At 32.8% G+C, this 25,121-nt stretch overlaps 1 protein-coding gene across 1 annotated transcript in view; it reads right to left on the bottom strand.

Annotated features, from left to right (window-relative positions):
• Positions 1-510: 510 nt before the first annotated feature.
• The window catches only part of LOC129905391 (protein gustavus), an 88,417-nt gene continuing 63,806 nt past the window's right edge, over positions 511-25,121 (bottom strand). Inside the window, exons 2-3 of the mRNA XM_055980867.1 lie at positions 955-1,850; positions 511-896 (exon numbers count right to left, since the gene is read on the bottom strand). Coding sequence (XP_055836842.1) covers positions 757-896; positions 955-1,850 — 1,036 coding nt within the window. The 3' untranslated portion in view covers positions 511-756. The remainder of the gene's footprint in view (positions 897-954; positions 1,851-25,121) is intronic.

Raw genomic sequence — 25,121 nt, 5'->3', positions numbered from 1 at the left:
ACCTCTATGTGCGGCGCTGGTCACCCTAAGTAAGTATGTATAAATTTACGGAACTGCCCAAAAAATAAATGACTCGTTACATTTGAAAGTGGTATACGTAAAAACCATTAAGTTAATGTTGAAATCATTAAATAATTTTGTATTTAATTGTTTGTAATTATCCAATGGTTCAAGTTAACCGCAATTAAACGGTATCTATGTATATATTAAAGAAAATATTGAAATCAATTTTTTGTATTTGATAAACAAAAATCCGTTAAATTGTTGCTTTTGATTGAAAAAAAAAAAAAATGTGACTTATACATTATACTACACTATTTTCAAATATAACGACTCATTTATCAAATAATATACTATTTTAAAAATACTTCCCAAAATAACCGTTGAATGTCTTTAATAAAATTAAAACAATTTTACTTCTGTACTATGAACTAAAAATAATGTATTCCAAATTTTTACAAAACAAAAAAAAAGCATACATTAATACTTTTGAACTTGAGATTGAGAAAATTGATGTTTATAGCATATATTTTAAAAATCTTTGACCCAATTACATTATGCATACTATATATGGTATTATGCATACATAACAAATATATACGTACAAACATAAATACACATATATTTAATATGCACATTACAATAGCACACATGAGTTTCTGTGTGTGAACATTCTTGATTTTCTTTAAATTTTGCTTATGATTAGTGTTAGTATTACAGTTAAATTTTATATCTTATTGTCAATCTTATTTGTTACTATCTGCAGTCCCTATATAATAAATATGTTTTCATCGATTGTGGCAGATGTAGCTCTTGTATGCGCTCTTCTAAATGCGTTCGTCCTAAATTTTGCCGTATCACACGTCTACATAAATACATTAAGGGTAATGGTTCAGCTAAAAAAATGATAATAAATTAAAAATTCCACACTTGAAAAAAAAAAAAAATACTTACGATCCAAACCACCGATGTATCTCATTGTAATCTCACAATGTCCCCAAACAGCCGAAACTATTGGATAAAGTTTCTTTCCTTTCAATCCTCGAAAGGCTACTCCCAAATATTCGTGGTCTACTATAAAACTAAGTGTTCCTTCGTCCATATCAAGTGCTAATAAAAATTTATCCGGCACTAAGAAAGCTTCATCGTTTTTAAGTATCGCCGGGTAAGTAATTCCAGCACAGTTTTTGGAGTCATGGTAAAGTTTGTTTCTGCCCAAGTCCCATCCCCAGCTGTGATCTGATGCACCAACTAGACTTTGATAACCTACTGAATGTAATTGTGCTTCTGAAGTTGCCACGCCGACAACAGCGTGTGTACCTCGCTGCCTTGTAGGCCAATATATTTCCCAAATGTGAAGACCTTTTGTGAAGCCTACTTTTCCACGTATGCAGTCTGTACTCTGTGCAACAGGATGTCGGTGAAATGTCAGTTTATCGTCGTCTTTTACAAAAATGTTAAGCGATCTGTCTTCAGCGTTCCATGAGTACTTGAGTTGAGTTTCTCGATTAGCTGGAGGCATATCAAGTAGTATTTCAATACGAGCTGGCTTTATATATTCGGCAGCAAGTTCACGTGGTATAACCGGTTTAAAGGATACTTGTGCATCTCCGCGACTAACACTTTTAACAACTGCACTGTTTTTTTGTCCCATGTTCATGCCAGAACGATTGTTCCGTGTTCGTCTTTGGTCTAGTATAGTTACTTTGTATGACAAGCGTAAACGCTCGAAATCTCTTGGTTCTAATCTAGAGAGAACCACACGTGGAGTTAAGGTTGTTGCAGATGAAATGATTTGTGGTCTTCTTCGGTCACTGGATCTGAAAATAGGTGCCCGACCACCCTTATACCTGAAAAAAAAAGTCTTTTTTGAAGCATTACTATGAAAACCGTTTTATTACAACAAAAATGGATCAACACATAAAATCAGAAGCAAATCGAATTTTTATAAATTTAATTTAGTTGTATGCATTTAAATGAAAGACTTTCTATATATAAAAATTAATTACTATTAATTACTATTCAGATATATATTATGGGACGTTATTTTTAAACTATTTTACAACATTCAGTGAGTGAGAAGTAGAGAAAGGTGATGTAGTTAATCACAGTGTTGGTAAGTGAAGCACAAACAAAGTCCAAAAATTGTTGATAAAAGTCAGATTTTTTTTACTGAGTTTAACTGTTATTTTCCCGAGTTACTTTTTCAAAGGGCTTATTTTTTATGGGCTTATTTTTTATGGTGACGACAAGTCAATGCGCTCAAACACATGAACTATCCGAGCACAGAAATATTTTGCTGCAAAAACATTTTTGCTTATATTGCTTCTGTAAATCTAAAGAATATTTCTTCGAAATACCTTCATTTATCAGAATAAATTCTGATGATGGACAAAAACCTACAAATTCGATTTTCATTCATGTATGTTCGTAGATCCTTCATTTATACATATAAATAAAAAAAAAAAACGAACTTCCCTTCAAATGTGAGTTCAGACGAGTTTTACACTCACAAAATCAAAGGAGGAGCGTGGTCAAAAGTGCGACAAGGAGAACTGACAAAAGAAGTTCCTCGCGTGTCGTGCTCGTGACTCGTCATAAATATTAATAATAATATTATTAACAGTAATTGGAATAAAAAAAGGTAAGCATTGCTGAAATGTAGCTTAGCAATTTTCTAATCAATAATTAATTAATCTTTTTTTGTTTTTCGTGGGAAATCTTTTTCTCCGACAAACCAACGCGTGAAACCACCACCAACATTCAACAGCTACAATTCAATATATATCAATAGAAAATTGTTAAAATATTTAGTTTGTGTAAATAAAATGAAACATTTTTTAGTGAAAAATAAAAAAAACGTGTTCTTTTTTTAGTTGCAAATGGCTTCAAATACCAAACGTCATTCCTTTTTTTTAATTCCTTTTCTGGTTCTTTTTGAGCTTCGACTTGGATACGAGCTCGGCTCCATTTTTTCGGAATATAGATTTTCATCACACCAATACATTTTTCTAATACATTGTTTAAAAACAAGTAAAATTAATTTCACACATTTATTTTGTACAACACGAAGCAATTTTACTTACAGGCCGCTTCCACAGGAGATATTTTTCTATAACTCAATGTTTTACATCTACAACATAACAATTTTCATTTTCTTGGCTGGGCTAATTATGTTCGGACATTTCATTTCATATGGCTTGTTCACCAGAGGATGATGTATGATTTTTTGTGGACAAAATTGATTTTATATGCCGTCAATTTTGTATGAATACTTCTTTTTGTTAAATTGTTTCAATTTAAACATGCACCTATGGCTTGGTTTTTTTTCTTCTAAGAAATAAACAAGCTTTTTTTAACAAAATCAATTATAATACCAGTTAAATAAATTAACAATAGAACAAATTAACAATAAATTAAATTAAATCTAATTGAATTCAACATTAAACATGCAAAAATTCGCAAAACAAACAAATATATTTTGTCGTCCGCTACTACGGAGACAACCTTGCTCATGAGAGGACAAAAAATAATGAAAAAACAACACTTCCAAAAGAGAAAAAACACATCACTCAAATTCGATGTTAGACAAAATCGAAGACACGATTGTCTAACATTGAATCATAACAAAAAAGGGTACAAAACTAAAATAATATGGAAAAAATACCTAATAAAAAAGTTGGATTTCTTAAGAAAATAAATTTTATCTCGGTTATTTATGGAATATTCTCAACAATGTTGTACCATTTTGAAAAGAGAATTGAACACAACAACTTTTAAGGTAACTTGCCGAAACATCGTAGTGCATTTTTTTTACACTACGGTTCATTAAATTAGAGTCATGTAAAATTGTTTAGTACTTAGTTGGGCAAAAAAGTAATATTTGCTTTAAAACTGATGCAGCTGAGTTAAAATTTTTGAATGCATTTAGAAGCAGGGTTATTCAAGATTCTGCAACAGAAGAAAAAAATGAGAAAAATTAAGATTTGTAGTCACGGCACATGAAAAACCGTCACAGGTTGACCATTTTTTCGACTTTTTTTCAAATGCCCATAACTCACAAAATATATGGCTGAGATTTTTTTTTATTATTTTTCTGATAACTGCCACCACCTACCCTAATCTACCGTTTTCGTTTCGACGTTAACTTTTGGGACACCCTGTATACGGATATCTTTTAAACGGTTAAAGCAATCAATTTGATGCCAAATTCTTTTTTGTACAATGTTTCAACAACTACAAGAATACATCTTGCTAATTTGGTAATAATGCCTTTTCAGTGAATAAGAAAATTTTGAAAAGTAAAAAATGTTTTTATTATTTTTTTAACTTTGACCTCGAATATCTTTCAAATGGTTAAATTAATAAAAAAGTTAATAAGACCTTTTTTGTGGAGCAATCTGTTCCTACAAGAGTATGTCTTGCCCGTTTAATTATTATAGCTTTTTAATTTGTTCCTAAATTAAGAACAAAAAAAGAATTTTTAAGGATTTTCTCAATTTTTGGAACATTCTTAAAATGCTCCCACGGAAAGGTTTAATAAACCTCCTGTATATAATGAATGCCAATCTTAGGTTAGAATATATTCCCAGCCAACGGAAAGTCGCAGAAGAAATAATGGTATTGAAACCTGGAAAACCATCTCACGAAAAGAAATCGTACAGGCCCATTTCACTTCTTCCTGTAGTGTCGAAGGTCTTTGAGAAAACATTTCTTCAGCGTCTTCAACCAATAATAGAAGAAAGAGGTCTTATACCTTAACACCAGCCAACGGTGTTTAGGTATAAGACCTCGACGATTGGTCAAGTGCATAGAATCACCGATGTCATTGAGAAAGCTCTTGAAGAAAAGAAAATTTGTTCAGCGGTCTTTTTAGATGTGTCTCAAGCTCTGACAAAGTATGGCTCGAGAAGTTAATACAAGTCCTACCTGAAGGACTTTTACGATTCTTAAAGAATATCTAGAGAACAGAATTTTCCGCACTAGGCACGGAAACGACTACTCAGACTTTAGGAAAATAGTGGTTGGGTTACCACAAGGTAGTGTTTTGGGTCCCATTCTGTACCTTCTATTCACACGCGATATACCTCAAACACAAAACACAATTGTAGCTACTTTTGCTGACTATACCGCAATACTTGCAGTAGGCAAAACAATTAACGAATGGACAAATAAATTGCAAAATGCTCTTAATAATGTCAATGAATGGACACAAGCATGACGAATAGCGCTTAACGAATTTAAGTAAGTCCACGTGGATTTTACGTATAAGGTCCCATTTGCAAATGAGGCAAAATATCTCGGGATGACTCTCGACGCGAAATTAAAATGTTAAAAATAAATGTGATCAGTTAAATATGAAATTAAGAGAAATGTACTGGTTGCTCGGTCAACATTCTAGACTTAGAGCGGAATTCAGAGTCGTCTCCCAAGTAAAAATTTTACTCGAGTGAACATTTGCTCTTGCGTTTGGCCAAATTCAGCTACTCGTTACGTTAAGAAAATCTAAGGGTTTTCTTGAATTTTAGCTTATGAGTAGGTACCAACTGAAGAAATTTCGAAGTAAATGCTAAACCAATCACTCGGAAATATCATCTCAAACTTGTGCTTGAGAAAAAGTTTTACTTGAGTGACGACTCTGAATTCCGCCCTTAGTATCGAAAACAAATTATTAGTTTACAAGCAGGTACTTAATGTCGAATTCCTTTCAATTTTTAGAATCGCCTCAAAAAATTGGAATTTTTGGTGTTAAAAAGGAACATCAAAACAAACCGAATTCTTTTTGCGATTGTGTGTGTGTCATTTGACAACAATTTTTACACGAACGTCAAGCTGAAATCAAAACAATTTCTGTAAAATAAAACCAAAGGTTCCTTTGATCAATAATTTTGTTTATTTGCTTCGGTAATATAAATTTAATTTAATCCAAATCAATAGGAAATTGCAGATATTATTAAGATCTGAATGAAGATGAAGTAAAAGGTTAATTATTTGGCCGTATGCTGTGGTTTTACAGAGAAAAAAAATTCCTGAAGATAATCACGAGAAGAAAAGTCACAGTAATTTGACTTTTTCACAAGAACTATGCCAAGAAAAATTATATTTTGATCGCACATTGTTTTTTTTTTATTTATTTCATAATTTTCCGCAATAAAAACACGATATTCCATTATAATTTACTCCTTATTTGAAGTTGGTATTCCCAAATAAACAAACAACACGAAGGAATCTTTCAGCTTGACGTTTGAGAAATGTCAAATGTTCCAAGTGTGTGTGCAAATCCGTGTAAATCTCTCAAAAAAGAGGGATTAAAAAAAGTTCGAATTCTGCTTCGTTTGAGGCGAATTTTTTTTCTATGGAACATGATTTTCAGAAAAAATTCGCCTCGAGATCGCCGAAAATTCGATTTTTGCATTGAAAGGAATTCGACATAAGTCTGTCTGGACATTATGGTATTCAGATCTAGGGTTGTTCCCGCGATACAAATTAAAATAGATTACAAACTTTTGAAAATAAGTTAATTTGTAATGTAAATAAGATCATTTGTAATGCGCCGTGGTATGTATATGTATATATACAAAGATTTTGGAATCCCCACGGTTAGTCGAACATATACTAATAGAACAATACTAGACATTCTCGACGAGACAAGCTTAGTACGACGCACAATGGGGCAAAATGGCAAAAAGGTGGCATTAAATCAACCAAAAGAGCTAGGCACTTGAAATTTGGAACAAATCTTACTGATACAAATGTTAGTTCATAGCCAAAATTTCGAATGGCCAAGTCCATTTTTAGGGTTACCACCCAAACACTTTTTTAAGGCTTTCGAAATTTCTCGCAAAATCCTAAATAAGTTTCAATTAAACTTTGAATGCCTTTTATAAAAAATAAAATAAAAAAAAAATTAGGGCTGCCACTTTTGAAGTTTTGTATGTTTTTTTTTCATTATTTTTTTTTTTAAATAAATTTATTCAACTAATTTTTTTTTTTTTGATTAAGTACACATTATGTACACATAAGTACACATTTAATAAATGAACGAATTTAATAATTAAGGTGTCTTTATCACTCTCAATTTTTAATACAAAACAGGCATTTATAGAAAATGACGCCACCAACTAAGAATCAACAATTCTCACAGGGTAGCAAAAATTAGGAAGAAAACTTTTCATATTCTAAAACTAGACAAAACGCAGAACAAAGTGACAGATAAAACTAAATGGCGTTTTACGGCGAAATGATTTAATTTAAAAAAATGTTATTTAGCTATTTTTAAATATCATCAGTAGGAACTTTCACCGGAAATTTACCTACAACACGTAACCTAACTTCGAGAAAGATAAATTGCTAGATAAGTTCCATCTGAACTTAGTTGCAATAGGGAGATGAAGGTGGTTTTAGTGCGGTAAGAGTCCCACATATCTATAAGCACTCGTTTTCCAGTCCTCATAGAATCTTTTGAAGATTTCAACACCCACCCACAGACAAAAAAAAAAAAAATTTTGGAACTCAAATATGTATGTATGTATCTTTTAAACTATAACACTGTTACAAAAAGGTTTGAAAATATACGCGGGCGGAGACCTATCACGTTTTGTAGAGCTAGTCGCACTGATTACGAAACGGTATTTTAAAAGTCCCTAACACCCTCAAAATCTGGAGTTAGGGGTTTTTAGGACCTTCACCCATTGAAAAAATTCTAGCTTCGTCAAATTTTTATCCATTTTTATCAAATGGGAGCTTGAGGCATCATTTTATACCTTCTATTTTCAATATTTATGGTAAAAGTAATTCACTCTGATGGTATTTTTACTATACAAAAATAACTGCTTACACAAATAACTTCATCCAAACTGTAGCCAAACTAGTTCATATTGAAATTCTTTATTTATTGAAAAGTTAAATTAATTTGTTTGCATAGTTTTTTTTTTTTTTTTTATTATTTTGTTGCATATACAGGGTACTCCTCTTCAACCAGAAAGGAACAATATAGGAACACCTATCGCTACATGCAAACTTATGCTAAAGCAGGACGCTTTAAAGAAAACCAACCTCAGATGGACTCAGAGTAATACTTGCCTAGCTACTAAACAAATATGGCCTTGTATAGACTTGAAACGTTCAAAGGGTTTGTTAAATTTAAACAGAATGCACATTAGCTCCACCATAGACACTGTCTAATAGGTAGACACGCAAAAAGAATGGGCGTGTTCTCTAACGATTTCTGCAGAAGTTGCATGGATGAAGAAGAAGAGGAAACTGTTCAACATCTTCTGTGCACCTGCCCTGCTCTCTCTAATAGAAGAAAACTCCATCTAGGAGAATTCTTCTACGAATACACTAGCGATCTAGTGAAAACGGACGTTAAAAGTCTATCTTCATTCATAAGAAGCACCGAGTGGTTCGGCTAGTGAGTCCCAACTTGCTAGTCTTTTGTGGTATCACAATGGATCCATAAGGGTCTAAGTGTGTCGGGTAATTTGCCTGACAGCCACTACTACCTAACCTTACCTATATAAAGGGTGTCTAAAAAGTAATGGATTAAACGAAATGGGCTGATAGGCTAACTTAAGATCTCTTAGAATTTGGTAACCCAAATACTTACAGTTCTTGTGAAATTTCGAAAAATCCCTACTTTGCAATAGTATTTTGCTTCCTCTGCCCATAATTGATTTTTGTTTTTTTACAAAGAAAGAATCACTAAAACATTGCCTAACAATAAAAAACAATTAACACGGTGTAACACTCAAAATATACGCGGGCGGAGACCTATCAGGTTTTGTAGAGCTAGTCGCACTGAATACGAAACGGTATTTGAAAATCCCCTAACACCCCCAAAATCTGGAGTTACGGGCAAAAAACGGTTTTTTGGACCTTCACCCATTGAAAAAATTCTAGCTTCGACAATTTTTTACCCATTTTCGATTTTTTTACAGTTTCTGATAGAAGATAAATATACCTTTTTAACAATGTATAAAACATGTAACTCGGTTAAGCCACTTAGAATTTATAAGATGTCAAAGTTCAAAAATTCAATTTTTTTTGTCATTTGCCCAACAATTTAAAGTATATGTTTCCAAAACAACATGCTATTTAAAAAATATATTCTAAAACAATATCTATTTCCCAATTGATCGATGTATTTTTTATGAAAATCACTTCAAAATTGGCTTAGAAAAAAAAATTTTTCGATTTCAACCCAGATACAGAAATTCGAACTTTTAGGTATAGAACAAAAATGTTGTTTCGGCACGTATTAGGATAAGTTGGACGCCAGGATTTGATGAAGGGTTTTTGTAGAGGAGCTCAATACAAACATTTTTTTTCTTTGGGAGGGGGGTCTATCTCCCCCCGTTTAGGTGGGAGGGGCATTTTTCTAAAAAAAAATTATCAAAATAAAAAAAAAATATTAAAAAACAACGGCAACACTTACAGTAATAAATGATACCATTTCCAAAAGGCAAAATTGTGCATTTGATTCTAATTTTTAAATCAATATAATATTACCAATAGTTTTTGAAATAATCGATTTCAAAGTTAAAAATAGGGGAAAAAAAATTTTTGAAAACTCATTTTATACTATTTTTGTCCAGACTGTGAATTTTAGTAAATAAATTACTTAGACAGAAAACTGCCCCAATTGATTCCTTATCGAACCGTGAAAACTATATGTTTCTATGTCTTCTAGTTTTTGAGAAAATTGAAAAATAAAAACAAATAAAAACAAAAAATATTTTGAAAAAAGAAAAATCTGATAAAATAATTTTTCAATTTTCCCAAAAACTAGAAGACATAGAAACATATAGTTTTCACGGTTCGATAAGGAATCAATTGGGGCAGTTTTCTGTCTAAGTAATTTATTTACTAAAATTCACAGTCTGGACAAAAATAGTATAAAATGAGTTTTCAAAAATTTTTTTTCCCCTATTTTTAACTTTGAAATCGATTATTTCAAAAACTATTGGTAATATTATATTGATTTAAAAATTAGAATCAAATGCACAATTTTGCCTTTTGGAAATGGTATCATTTATTACTGTAAGTGTTGCCGTTGTTTTTTAATATTTTTTTTTTATTTTGATAATTTTTTTTTAGAAAAATGCCCCTCCCACCTAAACGGGGGGAGATAGACCCCCCTCCCAAAGAAAAAAAATGTTTGTATTGAGCTCCTCTACAAAAACCCTTCATCAAATCCTGGCGTCCAACTTATCCTAATACGTGCCGAAACAACATTTTTGTTCTATACCTAAAAGTTCGAATTTCTGTATCTGGGTTGAAATCGAAAAATTTTTTTTCTAAGCCAATTTTGAAGTGATTTTCATAAAAAATACATCGATCAATTGGGAAATAGATATTGTTTTAGAATATATTTTTTAAATAGCATGTTGTTTTGGAAACATATACTTTAAATTGATGCCGAAGTTGGGCAAATGACAAAAAAAATTGAATTTTTGAACTTTGACATCTTATAAATTCTAAGTGGCTTAACCGAGTTACATGTTTTATACATTGTTAAAAAGGTATATTTATCTTCTATCAGAAACTGTAAAAAAATCGAAAATGGGTAAAAAATTGTCGAAGCTAGAATTTTTTCAATGGGTGAAGGTCCAAAAAACCGTTTTTTGCCCGTAACTCCAGATTTTGGGGGTGTTAGGGGATTTTCAAATACCGTTTCGTATTCAGTGCGACTAGCTCTACAAAACCTGATAGGTCTCCGCCCGCGTATATTTTAAAACCTCATTTTTGTAACACCGTGTAATTAATAAAAATATTTTTTATTTCATACGCCATTTTTCTGCAAATTAATTAACAGTTCCAAGTTTCATAAAAACTCAATTTCTTACTTTTATTTCAGAACTCAACAAAACAGGGTTTTTCGGAGCAAAAATCCCTTGTATTCATCATAACTTTTTTCTTATAATTTAAGAAAATATATTTAAGAAGGAATAAAGTGCGTTGGCAAAAATGTATAGCTTTAAATTATCTACATCTTATCTTATATATATAATTCTCCTGTGCGTTTGTTTGTGACCCTACTCCTTCTAAACGACTGGACAGATTTTTCTGAAATTTGGTGGGTGTGATAACGTCCATCAGAGACAGGTTTTGTTTCATAATTGGACCCGGTAGGTGGCGCTGTTGTCGAGTTGTAGGAAAATTGCATATTCTGAACGAACGACTGGACAGATTCTTGTGAAATTTTGTGTATGTGATAAAGTCCATCCGAGACAGGATTGTTTTATAATTGGACCCAGTAGTTGGCGCTGTTGTCGAGTTTTAGGAAAATTGTATATTTTGAACGAACGACTGGACAGATTTTTGTGAAATTTTGTTTATGTGATAAGGTACGTCCGAGACAAGTTTTTTTTTTATAATTGGACCCGGTAGGTGGTGCTGTTGTCGAGTTTTAGGATAATTTCATATTTTGAACGAACGACTGAACAGATTTTTGTGAAATTTCGTTTATGTGATAAGGTCCGTCCGAGACAGGTTTTTTTATAATTGGACCCGGTAGGTGGCGCTGTTGTCGAATTTTAGGAAAATTGCATATTTTGAACGAAAGACTGGGCAGATTTTTATGAAATGTTGTGTATGTGATAAAGTCTATCCGAGACGGGTTTTGTTTCAAAATTGGACCTGGTAGGTGGCGCTGTTGTCGAGTTTTAGGATAATTTCATATTTTGAACGAACGACTGAACAGATTTTTGTGAAATTTCGTTTATGTGATAAGGTCCGTCCGAGACAGGTTTTTTTATAATTGGACCCGGTAGGTGGCGCTGTTGTCGAATTTTAGGAAAATTGCATATTTTGAACGAAAGACTGGGCAGATTTTTATGAAATGTTGTGTATGTGATAAAGTCTATCCGAGACGGGTTTTGTTTCAAAATTGGATCCGGTAGGTGGCGCTGTTGTCGAGTTTTAGGAAAATTTTATATTTTGAACGAACGATTGAACAGATTTTTGTGAATGTGATAAGGTCCGTCCGAGACAGGTTTTTTATAATTGGACCCGGTAGGTGGCGCTGTTGTCGAGTTAGGAAAATTTCATATTTTGACCAGACTGGGGGCCAATTCTGGTTCTGTGAAAACGTGAATCGAAAAAAAAAAAACTTTTTCACTTTTTCGATTCATTTGAAACGAAAAACGATTCTCATCCTATGATATCACAAATAATTTAGTGAAAAAAATATACATATATTTATATGAATGTTTTTGATGTTTGTTTTCATTTTTTCACAGAACGAGAATAAAATGAGTGAACAAGTGAAAAGCTTTTCGTTTCACTTATTCACAGAACCAGAATTGGCCCCCTGGAGAGATTTGTCTGAAATTTGGTGGATGTGATAAGGTCCATCCGAAACAGGTTTTGTTTCATAATTGGACCCGGTAGGTGGCGCTGATGTCGAGTTATAGAAAAATTTCATATTTTGAACGAACGACTGAACAGATTTTTGTGAAATTTTGTTTATGTGATAAGGTCCGTCCGAGACAGGTTTTTTTTTATAATTGGACCCGGTAGGTGGCGCTGTTGTCGAGTTTTAGAAAAATTGCATATTTTGACCAGACTGGAGAGATTTTTGTGAAATTTTGTGTGTGTGATATGGACCCAGTAGGTGTCGCTGTTGTCAAGTTATAGTTAAATTCCATATTTGAAGTCCGAATGACAGTAGATATAGATTTTTATGAAATTTTGTGTGTGTGTGTGTGTGTGTGTGTGTGTGTGTGTGTGTGTGTGTGTGTGATAAGGTTCGTTCGTTTTGTTTTATAGTTGGACCTGGTATGTTGTCAAGTTATAAGCAAATTCAATATTTAGGGTTCAAAATCGCTCATATTCAAGGGTAATAAAAACAAACATGAATTAACTCTTTAAAATGTTAGTCCCGCAAAGAAAATTGTTTACCATCAGTATATCTCAATTAAATTTATGACTGCATCTTAAAATTTGTTTAAGTTGTTTCAACTACCATTAATACAATTTCCGCATAAAAATCAAATGATTTATTTTTTTTTAAAGAAATATTTCGACGTATGTACGAAATCTTTTCATTTTTAATCGTTTTTTTAAGATTTTATCCTATTGCTATTGTTTCGGTTACTGGCTCCAACATTACTCACACGGTAACGGTTAAGAAACGAACAAATACAAACTTCAATGAAACCAAAATATGTAAGAGAGAGAATACTATTTTTAAAGTGGATTAAAAATGAGCGTTGAAAGTGGATGCTACATTCCGCAAATAAATATTTGGGAAGTTAAAACGAAAGTCAACAAAACAAAAACAATGGTTGTTTGTATAGTCGGTTTACGGACGATAATTTTACGTGATAACGTCATAAGAAAACAGGTTGTTTAAACAAAAAAAAAATAAAAAGATCGTTCTTGGTGTTGGAATTCCAGGCCTCTGGTGCAAAACACAAATCATTAACAGTTTCACAAAAGAAAGGGAGAATGAGTCATATTTTTCTATAATGGCAGGCGGGATTCATCGATTTAGGCACTTTTTGCAAAAAAAAAATAAGAAGTGAAACCAGAGCCTGTTTTTTTATATTTGTGAATTATATAACCTTTATTGGTTGAATAAATTCCGATAAAAATTTGTAATAGCTGTCAAACAAATGATTTGCTTTGTTTAATATTTTAAACAGTTTTACATATGTACAGCTGCGGTCAAAAAAATAGCAGTGCATCGAAAAATATTTTAAGTAAAACATAAAACATTAAAAGAGTTTCGATGTTGGATTTGTTTTTTAGTAAAACTATTTTAGATACATTCTAGATTAATTTTTAGTATGAATGAAATTTAATTTATTGCTAATAGCTAATCAATAATCCAAAAACAAAATAAACTTAAAAATTAAGCGGTCAAAATAATAGCAGTGATTTTCTTTTTCTAGTAAATTTAAATAAAACAAAGGCACAAAAAGTTCAATTAAACGGTATTTTACTTGGCAAAAGCTAGCATTTACTCCCTTGGCCTTTATTATTAATAACAGCTTCGCAACAATCTGTTATGGGGTCGAAAAGTTCCTGAGATCTTTGAGATGTTATAGCTCACCAAACCTGCTCAAAAACGGTCAATAACTGCCGTTATGTTTCGGTTTTGCTTTATAAACTTTTTCTTTTATATCCTCACCATGATTCTAGAAAGGATCGAGGTCGGAAGACTAAGCAGTCCACTCCATAACCTCAATCTTAATGTTTTGAAACCATTGCTTGGCTGCTCTCCTACAGTATTTTGGGTTATTAACTTGTTGGAAGACCCATTTAAGCGGTATTTTGAAGTCGACGTATGGCAGCATACTGTATTACAAGATATCCAGGTACCACTGCTGGTTTATTACAGTTTTAATCTAATACAATAGACCAAGTAATTGGTAGGACAGGTTTCTCCAAATCCTTATACTGGACCCTGGAATATTCTCTGTACTGATGAGAGCAAATTGATTCTGTATGGTGGCAAAGAGTCTCAGTAGCACTACCGAACACGAAATATAACCCCGGTACAGCAGAAAAAACCATTAAAAACGGAGGATCCAGTACAATGGTTTTGAGAAACTTGTCTTACTACGGACTTGGTCTATTATATTAGATTAAAACTAAAATAAACCAGCAGTAGTACCTGGACATCTTGTAAAACAGTATGCTGCTATACGTCGACTTCAAAATACCGCTTAAATGGGTCTTCCAACAAGATAATAACCCAAAATACTTCAGGAGAGCAGCCAAACAATGGTTTCAAAACATTAAGATTTAGCTTTTGGGGTGGACTGCTTAGTCTTTGAACCTCGATCTTTTCTAGAATCATTGCGAGGATATAAAAGAAAAAGTTTATAAAGCAAAACCGAAACATAACGGCAGTTATTGACCGTTTTTGAGCAGGTTTGGTGAGCTATAACATCTCAAAGATCTCAGGAACTTTTCGACCCCATAACAGATTGTTGCGAAGCTGTTATTAATAATAAAGGCCAAGGGAGTAAATGCTAGCTTTTGCCAAGTAAAATACCGTTTAATTGAACTTTTTGTGCCTTTGTTTTATTTAAATTTACTAGAAAAAGAAAATCACTGCTATTATTTTGACCGCTTAATTTTTAGGTTTATTTTGTTTTTGGATTATTGCTTAGCTATTAGCAATAAATTAAATTTCATTCATACTAAAAATTAATCTAGAATGTATCTAAAATAGTTTTACTAAAAAATAAATCCAACATCGAAACTCTTTTTATGTTTTATATTTTATTTGAAATATTTTTCGATGCACTGCTATTTTTTTGACCGCCACTGTATGTACCTATGTGTAATGGGAAAAGGTTAACACATTACAAAATCAAAAATTGGAAATAAAACTTGGAAAAGGGGGAACGAAGTCCGCCGGGTCAGCTAGTATATATATTTACTATCTTATCTTATCTTATCTTATCTTATCTTATCTTATCTTATCTTATCTTATCTTATCTTATCTTATCTTATCTTATCTTATCTTATCTTATCTTATCTTATCTTATCTTATCTTATCTTATCTTATCTTATCTTATCTTATCTTATCTTATCTTATCTTATCTTATCTTATCTTATCTTATCTTATCTTATCTTATCTTATCTTATCTTATCTTATCTTATCTTATCTTATCTTATCTTATCTTATCTTATCTTATCTTATCTTATCTTATCTTATCTTATCTTATCTTATCTTATCTTATCTTATCTTATCTTATCTTATCTTATCTTATCTTATCTTATCTTATCTTATCTTATCTTATCTTATCTTATCTTATCTTATCTTATCTTATCTTATCTTATCTTATCTTATCTTATCTTATCTTATCTTATCTTATCTTATCTTATCTTATCTTATCTTATCTTATCTTATCTTATCTTATCTTATCTTATCTTATCTTATCTTATCTTATCTTATCTTATCTTATCTTATCTTATCTTATCTTATCTTATCTTATCTTATCTTATCTTATCTTATCTTATCTTATCTTATCTTATCTTATCTTATCTTATCTTATCTTATCTTATCTTATCTTATCTTATCTTATCTTATCTTATCTTATCTTATCTTATCTTATAACTTTAAACGAGCTAAAATTGTTTATATATACATATATATATAAATATATATAAAATTGGGATCTCGGAAACGGCTCTAACGATTTCGATGAAATTTTCAGGGTTTGTTCATCTAAGCGAGTAAAAAGTTTTGGAAGTATTTTTGGAAAAATCCGCCCACTGCCACGCCCACTTTTTTAACATATAAGTTTTTTCGGGAACGGCTCTAACGATTTCGATGAAATTTTCAGGGTTTGTTTATATAAGCGAGTAAAAAGTTTTAGAAGTTTTTTTTTGAAAAATCCGCCCACTGCCACGCCCACTTTTTTATTATATAAGTTTTTTCGGAAACGGCTCTAATGATTTCGATGAAATTTTCAGGGTTTGATCATCCAAGAAAGTAAAAAGTTTTGGAAGTTTTTTTTTGGAAAAATCTGCCCACTGCCAAGCCCACTTTTTTAACATTTAAGTTTTTTTTCGGAAACGTCTCTAACGATTTCGATGACATTTTAAGGGCTTGTTTATCTAAGGGAGTTAAAAGTTTTGTAAGTATTTTTGGAAAAATCCGCCCACTTTTTTACCATAGAATTTTTTTTTAAACTTTAAAGATTTCGATGAAATTTTGAGGTCCTCTAGACATTTTCTCTTATATTAGTTTTGTTTTCGCAGAGAGAGATTCAACGACTTCAATAAAATTTTGAGGGATGGTTCCATGTTTTACGCATTGTTCTTTTTCTTTTTGTTACAATAACTAAACAAAATTTTTTAGATCATGACTTTTTTGATCATGTATTGATCATTTATTCAGTTGGTTGTTTTTTGTTCTGAAAAACCCTGTTTTGTTGAATTCAAATTGTAATATTTTGTGATGTAACTGCAACTTAGGAAACTTTTATACTTTTTTGAAAACTACAATAACAGGGCAACTTTTTAAAATAATAAACCATTTTCACAGCGTAAAATTTTTTTTGCGGTGTTGGTCGCAAATAAAAGTTAGAAATAGATTTTTTATAAAACTTGAAACTGTTAGTTAATTTGCAGCGAAATATGGCGTATGGAATAAAAAATATTTTGATTAATTAATTGTTCCTAATTATTGGCAATGTTTTCGTAAAAGAATTAAAAAAAAAAAAACAAATATCAATAATGGGCGCAGGAAGCAAAATACTGTTGTCAAGTAGGGATTTTTCGAGATTTCACAAGAATTGCATTAAATTGAAACCCGTAAGGATTTGGGAGGAACAAGGTTCCAAATTCTGAGAGCCCTTTAGTTCCCCAATCAGCATATTTCGTTTGATCCATTACTTTTGGGACACCCTATATAAGTAAAAAAGAGAAATGAGTAAAGCATCCACTGATACTAGTTCATACTAGCTAGTTCACCCAAAAACATACTAAGTTTTCTAAACTCAGGATTTCTACGTGAACTCTAAAAAGAGGACATCACAATAGGCCCATCAGAGGCCGCAGTGATAAGGCGAATTATTCCCACCTCTCACCCTAATCTTAATCTTAATCTTAATCCACTGATACAGAATAGAACAGAGACAGGGATAAAAATAGTATTTCTTGATACTAAGCTTTGCCGACAAGGCTATACAAAAAAAAAATTAACTTTATATTCACCATCCAAAACTTTCTGACCCGTAAATTAAAATTTGAACAAAAAGGGATCTCATTGCTGTAAGCATTTTCGATAATGCAGATTCCTGTAACCCTTCTATTCATTGCTGATCGTATATTCAAACTTAAATAAACTGGATTATAAAGTGGGAATGTGGTGTTTTGTAACCCGCGAAAAAACTGGTCATTGCAAACTCAAACCCACTCCAAAAAATTGCTGTTTACATTTGATTTTTTTTTTTTCACTCAAAGTTATAACATTTAAGGATACCGAGCAAAGCTCGGTCACCCAGGTACTATCTAGTAGATAGCCCTGGCAGCTAATTCTAGTTTAAGCAATTATTGAATTTGTAATTTACTTACTATTTAATAAAATTAATAATAATAATAATAAATTCTGTTTTATTGATTTTCTTTCAATACTATTGATTTTGTTATAAATAAATATAATTTTCTTCACAAAATAAATTAAAACAACCATCCAAGAATTTGACAAGTAGTCCATGAAGAAAAATGTAGAAGTATTGGTAATCACTCCGTCGCTCCTTCAAAATTTTGGGAGTGAAGAATTCACTCTAAAAATTCACTCCTTTTTCAATTTTGGAATTGGAAAAGAAATTGGGTGGCGAGCACCCCAGACATAGTAAGAAAAATTCTCAGGTAAGTTTTCAGGTGTTATCAATTAAAAAAGCTGATCAATTCAAGGTTAATCCTATACTGTATCACTTTATTGTATCCTTATTTAATTCTGAATGTTTAAAAAATAATTGGCGAATGGTTAATGTTTCATAAATTAATTTATAAATAAGTCCAGCCACGTAAAAACAGAAAATAAAGAGGTTTTTTAGAAAAAAGTAGTTTTGGTTTTTTGTTAGTTCCTCGAAAATGACACCCGAACTTTACACGAGAAATTGCCATCAGCAAATGAAATTTTGTCTGCATATTATTGCAGAATTTGAAACGGAAAGTGTAAAGTTTTTTTGTTTGGTGCAATGAAATCATAGAATTCTTTGCAAATTGGAAAAACTTTGCGCTTTTTAGAAAAGTACTTTATGCTTTGCAAATTTGTGGTTGGTGCAACAAAATTTGCAAAGAAGGAATTTTTGTTTTACTTTTCAAAATTGGAGTTTTGCAAATTGGAGTTTGGTGCAACAGAATTTGCAAAGTTAGAGTGCAAAGTTGCAAAATGCAAAGTGGTTGGTGCAAGAGGGCCCTGGGAATAGGGAAATGAAGTTGAGTTGTTGTGAGTGGTGTACACAGTTTTTTGGTGCGCGGTTTTAAAAGGCGAATAAACAATAAATAACCTTGAAAAAGGGTACGGACTTGTGTGAATTTCGTAGAGGAAAGACACGACCGAAGAAAAAAAACCCGAAACATACACTAATTTTAAGGTATTTTTAGAAGAAATTAAAACTTAAATTATCAAATTTCGTATATAAAAAAAAATAAAACGTTATTTTAAAACACTCAAGATAGTGAAAAAGGGGTATTTCTTATATTTATTTACCAAACAAATTATAATTTAATGCTTAAATGAAATAAATTCATCCCGGCAAACAAACCACTATTATAAACCTCAAAATAATCAGCTGTGAGCTTGCACCAGAGATCCAAATGAGTATGTTCGAACCTGTTTGAACAATTTCAATTTTTTTAAAATGATCGTTCGTGCTCGATCGTTTTCTCTCTATACTCGTAAATCATCTTACTCATAAACAAAAATACTCACAAACAAAACCACACAAATTGTTTGAACTCATGAGTATACTCGATCCTCAATACCCACGATCAAAATTACTCGTAAACAGATTGACTGTTCATAAACACTAGGCTTTACTCGAAATGATCGAAAGTGATCGAAGTGTTCGAACGTGATCGAAAAATCATGAACAGTTTGAACAGTGAAAACAACCACTTCCAATTTCTACGTCCTATAGGTACCTCTTGCATATTTTTTTTTATTTAGGTTTTGAGGGTTGGTTGTTTGCGGTACAACTGCAATTAAAGCAGGTTATTTTAATTTTACAATTGTGATTTTAGAAAAGGATTTTCAATGACTGAGTAAATAAAAAAGTAATTAGTCGTTAGGCAACAATACAAATGGGGTAGTGGGGAATGCCCAGTTAATTTATGCAGGTAGGTGCGTATTAGAAACATATCCCTAAAAAATATGCAATAATGCGATTTGGGATGATTGTTTTTAAAACAAATTACTATTTTTTCGGGTAGGTATATTGGGGAAGTAACAAATCAGCATGAAAGGGTTAAAGGGAAAGTTATGAATGAAATATTTTTGTTCAAAAGCTGATTTCTAGCGAGAACAATATTTAAATAGTAATCTTCTGAGTTCATTTAAAAAAGTAATAGTTTTGTAAAAAACAATGGAAGAACAAAGCATTAGCTTAAATCTTAATAATAATATATTTTCTATTTGCGACAAAAGAAACTGCCGAAGTAAGGTATGGGGGACTTTTGGCGAAATAAAAAATCAAAATGGTGATACTATACCAAACTTTGTGGCATGCAGATCGTGCAAAAAAGTGATGAAAAATTTAAAAAAATCGACGAACCTTTTGAGGCACAGATGTTTTAAAGAAACCTTGCCAAATATAAACAAAGAAGTGATTGTGTCGATGGCCGATAAGAAAGCAGTTTTTGATGTGTCCGTGAAGCTGTGTATTGAAGATATTAGACCGTTTTCTACTGTAGAAGGCTCTGGAATGCAGGCATTTGTTAAAGAGTGTATAAAAATCGGTGCTAAATATGGAGAACATGTTAACGTGAAAGACATGCTTCCCACATGCCAAGATGAACAAGGGTGCAGCCATCTTCAAAATTGCCGCTCAAAGGAGAAGGAATGCTCAGGAAATACGTTCACCAAAGTTCATTAACGATGCTCAAGGCCTACTACTTGTGAATGACGACAAAATTCTCCACAGGTGGCGACAGTATTGTGATGAACTCCTAAATGAGCAATTTCCCAGGATATACTTTCCAACAGCCGAACCTAATTTAGACGAAGTACCCGACCTTACAGTTGAAGAAGTTAGCGTGGCGGTGAAAAACTCCAAGAAAGGAAAAGCTATTGGTCCAGACGAAATACCCTCTGAGTTCTGGAAGAAGATGGGAGACATTGGGTGTAAATGGCTCACGATTCTCATCTCCAAACTCATTAGCGGTGACCAAATGCCAAATCAGTGGAGAGAAAGTTTCCTTCTCCCAATCTACAAAGGAAAGGGGGACACACGAAACTGTGATAACTACCGATCGATCAAGCTGATGTCACACACCATGAAGATCGTTGAGCGGATTTTGGACGGCCGACTGCGAAAAATAATACGGCTGTCTGATGACCAGTGCGGGTTTGTCTCGGGTAAATCAACCACAGATGCCATACAGAGTTTAAGAATCCGAATGGAAAAACACCGTGATTCCTCGAGGGATTTGCATATTGTGCTGGTTGATTTCGAAAAGGCATTCGATAGACAACCACGAGATCTGATTTGGGTGTCCCTGAGACAGCGAGGGGTTCCGGAAATCTACGTACGGATGATCAAGGACATGTACGATGAAGTAAAAACGAAGGTAAAATGCCCCGCAGGAGTCACCGAAGAGTTCCCAATCAAAGTCGGTGTGCACCAGGGAAGCGTCCTGAGTCCTTTGCTCTTTATTACAGTCCTTGACTTTCTGCTTGAAGGAAAAGTGACGGATCCGAAAGTGAATCAGTTATTCTTTGCTGATGATGGAGCCATCATAAGTGAAGATCCAACATCCTTGCAACGAGCACTCTATGTGTGGGTGGATGTTCTGGAGGGAAGTGGGTACCGGATAAGCGCGAAAAAGACAGAATATCTCTGCTGTCCATTTTCTGACCCAGACGGCCCTATTCCGGACATTTACCTGAATGGAACAACACTTCCCAAGTGCGAAAAGTTCAAATATCTTGGATCTATGATCAACAACCAAGCTTCTTGTGATGACGACATCAACCACCGAATAAGTGTAGGGTGGATGAAGTGGCGCGAAAACTCTGCCATCTTCTGTGACCGAAAAATGCCCCCTAAACTGAAAGGAAAGCTCTATACTGCAGTTGTTCGCCCGGCACTTACATACGGTTCACAATGTTGGACAATGTACAGAACGTATGAGAGTAAACTGACAGCAGCTGAGATGAAGATGCTTCGTATGACAGCAGGAGTAACAAAGCTTGATCGAATCAGAAGCAAGAAAATCCGAGGAAGTCTTCACATCAAAAACACCATCTTGGATAAAATACAGCATGACCGTTTAAGCTGGTACTGTCATGTACAAAGACGAAACCCTGAGAACCCAGTTCAAAAGGCGATCGCTTACGACGTTCCAACGCAATCGCGAAGAAGAGGCAGGCCTAAGAACTCATGGAGAAGACAAATGCAACGACAACTGCATTCAGTTGGCCTTAGACATGGAACAATTCAAAATCGAGAAGCCTGCCGACGTTTCCTGAGGTCAACCCGGCGAACCCCACATGCGGAGCCGTAGTGTGAAGCAGTAAAGTGGGAGAGTTGTGACCCCATCCGAGATCATGACTATCGTCGATAATGGAGAAGAAGAAGAAGACATGCTTCCCACTGGAACAACCATAAGCAACAATGTAAAAAATATTAAAGACAAATTAGTGGAAATAATCAAAACAGAACTCGGTTTTATTAAAAACTTTTCGGCAACAAACGATTTGTGGACTGACATTTTGGAAAATTCAGAAAATTTAAGTGATTTAAAATACAAAGTAAAACATTATTTAGTGAATTTGCTTTATCTCGAAATTAAAATGTCATTCAAAAGTGTGACATTTTTATATCCCCCGTGCAATAAAATGCAATTATTGTCCTCAACTGAAAAGACTGAAATATTTGATTACATAAAGTCGATAGTTCCTGCTACTGCTGCGACATCTGAAGATAATTCGGACGAACAACCAACAACTAGTTCCAGGGCCAGTTATATTTTCTCGGATTTTATGAATGAAAATACAACAGCGAGCGTGAACTCTATTGATATTGAAATAGAAAGATACATTCAGTTTAATTCGAAAGGCCCTGTGGATATTCTTCAATGGTGGTGTGAAAATGCATTTTCACAGGCTGGAAATATAATTACAGAAAAACGATAGAGGTTGAACCCAGAAACTGTAAATAATTTGATGATTGCGAATTCAAACTTAAAGATAAATCCAATTTAAATATTTTCTTTTTTCATAATAAATAAATATAAATTTTTGTATCTAGCATTACGTTTTATTTAATTTTTTTTTTCTGTATTTAATTTAATTTTATTCTAATCTGGTTTTCTTCATTTCATTATCTTGTCTTTTATTAATGCTACAAGAAAAACCACCCTCGAACACTATGAACATTTCCTTTCCAGTTCGAGTAATTTCGATCACATTGATCATAAACGTTTTGTTCACGATCATTTTACTCGATTTTACTCGAACAGAAAAATGATCGTTTCAACTCGTTTGAAATGTAGGATTACTTACGAGTCATCATACTCCTAAACAGGAAAGCTCGAACATATTTGAGTTGTGTTGATTCTGTTTGTTCGAGATCGTTTTTTTCGAGTAAGTACTCGATGTTCGTAAACAATACTCGACTCGTTTGGTTCTCTGCCTTGCACTTCCAACCGATTGCTGGCCCCCTAGCGGCAAGCACGTGCATCTCAAACTAGAGTAAAATGGCTATTACTTTAGAGGACTTGAAAGCACTATTAAGGTAGCAAAAAGAGGAAATCTTTCAGAATATGAACGAAGCTACCAATAGAGTCATCAAAAACACCGATGAAAAAGTAGGGATTATTTCTGAAAAGGTTGAGAAGTTAGAAAAAATGGTGGAAATGCAGGAAACGGTTATCCAAAAACAAGAAGCTTTGTGCTTGAACCAAGAAAAAAGAATTACTCAGCTAGAAATAGGCTTGAGGAAAAATAATGTGATTGTGTTTAAGGTACAGTGCGGTTCACATGGTTAGACGCACCAATTTTCGTTTACATAAACTTCATTTTTTTTGTATGTGTGCAAGAATAACCAAAAAAATAGTATTTATTAGAATGGTTATTTAGTTCTTAATAGAAAAACAAAAAGAAATAGTGGGTGAGTGGAAGTTAACGGTACTTTTTAGTCCTTCTTGTCTGTGATGTAAGAAAAAGTGCAGCTTTTTTCGGTTCACATGATTAGACGCACACCTTAAATAAGTTAGTTTGGCGAGATCTATTGCGCTGATTTGATTAAATTTGGAAGATTAAGCATCAAGAAGTTATTTTTTAGTGATTTTCATTCAAAATCTGTTAAAAAAAGTTCTGAGCGCGAAAGAATAAGGGAAAAATGACGCGTTGGATTCCAAAGGTCTTTCCATAAGCCCCATTGCCAAAAAAAATAGGATGAAGTGACTATTTTGAAAGAAATTATTTAAAAAACAGTGCCTCCTACGAAAAAAACTTCAAAGGAGGAACAATAGAAGCTTTAACATCTCAGGAAAAATGAAAATGTACGAAAAAAGCGTCGAAAACAGCTCTATCCCCGAGCAAAATTAAGGAAAAAGCTCGGCTAACGGGAAGAACATCAACTTTTCGGTGATTTTTTTTTAATGCTTAACATCCTAGATTAAAATAAAACTTAAAAATAGTATTTAAAAAACGCCGTTTGAAAAAAAGAGCGGTTTGAAACGAAAACTAAATCGAATTATTACATTAAATGGCTCCCAAAACCATTACTCCTTCTTTTCTTGAATATTGAAGTGTCAAAAAATTTTCCTCCTTGTGAAAATCGTGAAAGTTGTGGTAATACCCATGAGAACAATTCAAATTAAATTCTTTTTCATTAGAAAAAACACATTTCGCCAATTTAAAAAAACTTCAAAAACTTGTTTTCCACGTTATGTGAAGACGTGCGATCTCCATCCGCTGTTTCTTTCAAATTGTGCTTTTTAAAAACTATTTTTAAGTTTAATTTTAATCTAGGATGTTAAGCATTAAAAAAAAATCACCGAAAAGTTGATGTTCTTCCCGTTAGCCGAGCTTTTTCCTTAATTTTGCTCGGGGATAGAGCTGTTTTCGACGCTTTTTTCATACATTTTCATTTTTCCTGAGATGTTAAAGCTTCTATTGTTCCTCCTTTGAAGTTTTTTTCGTAGGAGGCACTGTTTTTTAAATAATTTCTTTCAAAATAGTCACTTCATCCTATTTTTTTGGCAATGGGGCTTATGGAAAGACCTTTGGAATCCAACGCGTCATTTTTCCCTTATTCTTTCGCGCTCAGAACTTTTTTTAACAGATTTTGAATGAAAATCACTAAAAAATAACTTCTTGATGCTTAATCTTCCAAATTTAATCAAATCAGCGCAATAGATCTCGCCAAACTAACTTATTTAAGGTGTGCGTCTAATCATGTGAACCGAAAAAAGCTGCA

This window comes from Episyrphus balteatus, chromosome 1, assembly GCF_945859705.1.
Source record: "Episyrphus balteatus chromosome 1, idEpiBalt1.1, whole genome shotgun sequence".
Lineage (NCBI taxonomy): Eukaryota > Metazoa > Arthropoda > Insecta > Diptera > Syrphidae > Episyrphus > Episyrphus balteatus.
This window is presented reverse-complemented; position numbering and strand designations above follow the sequence as displayed.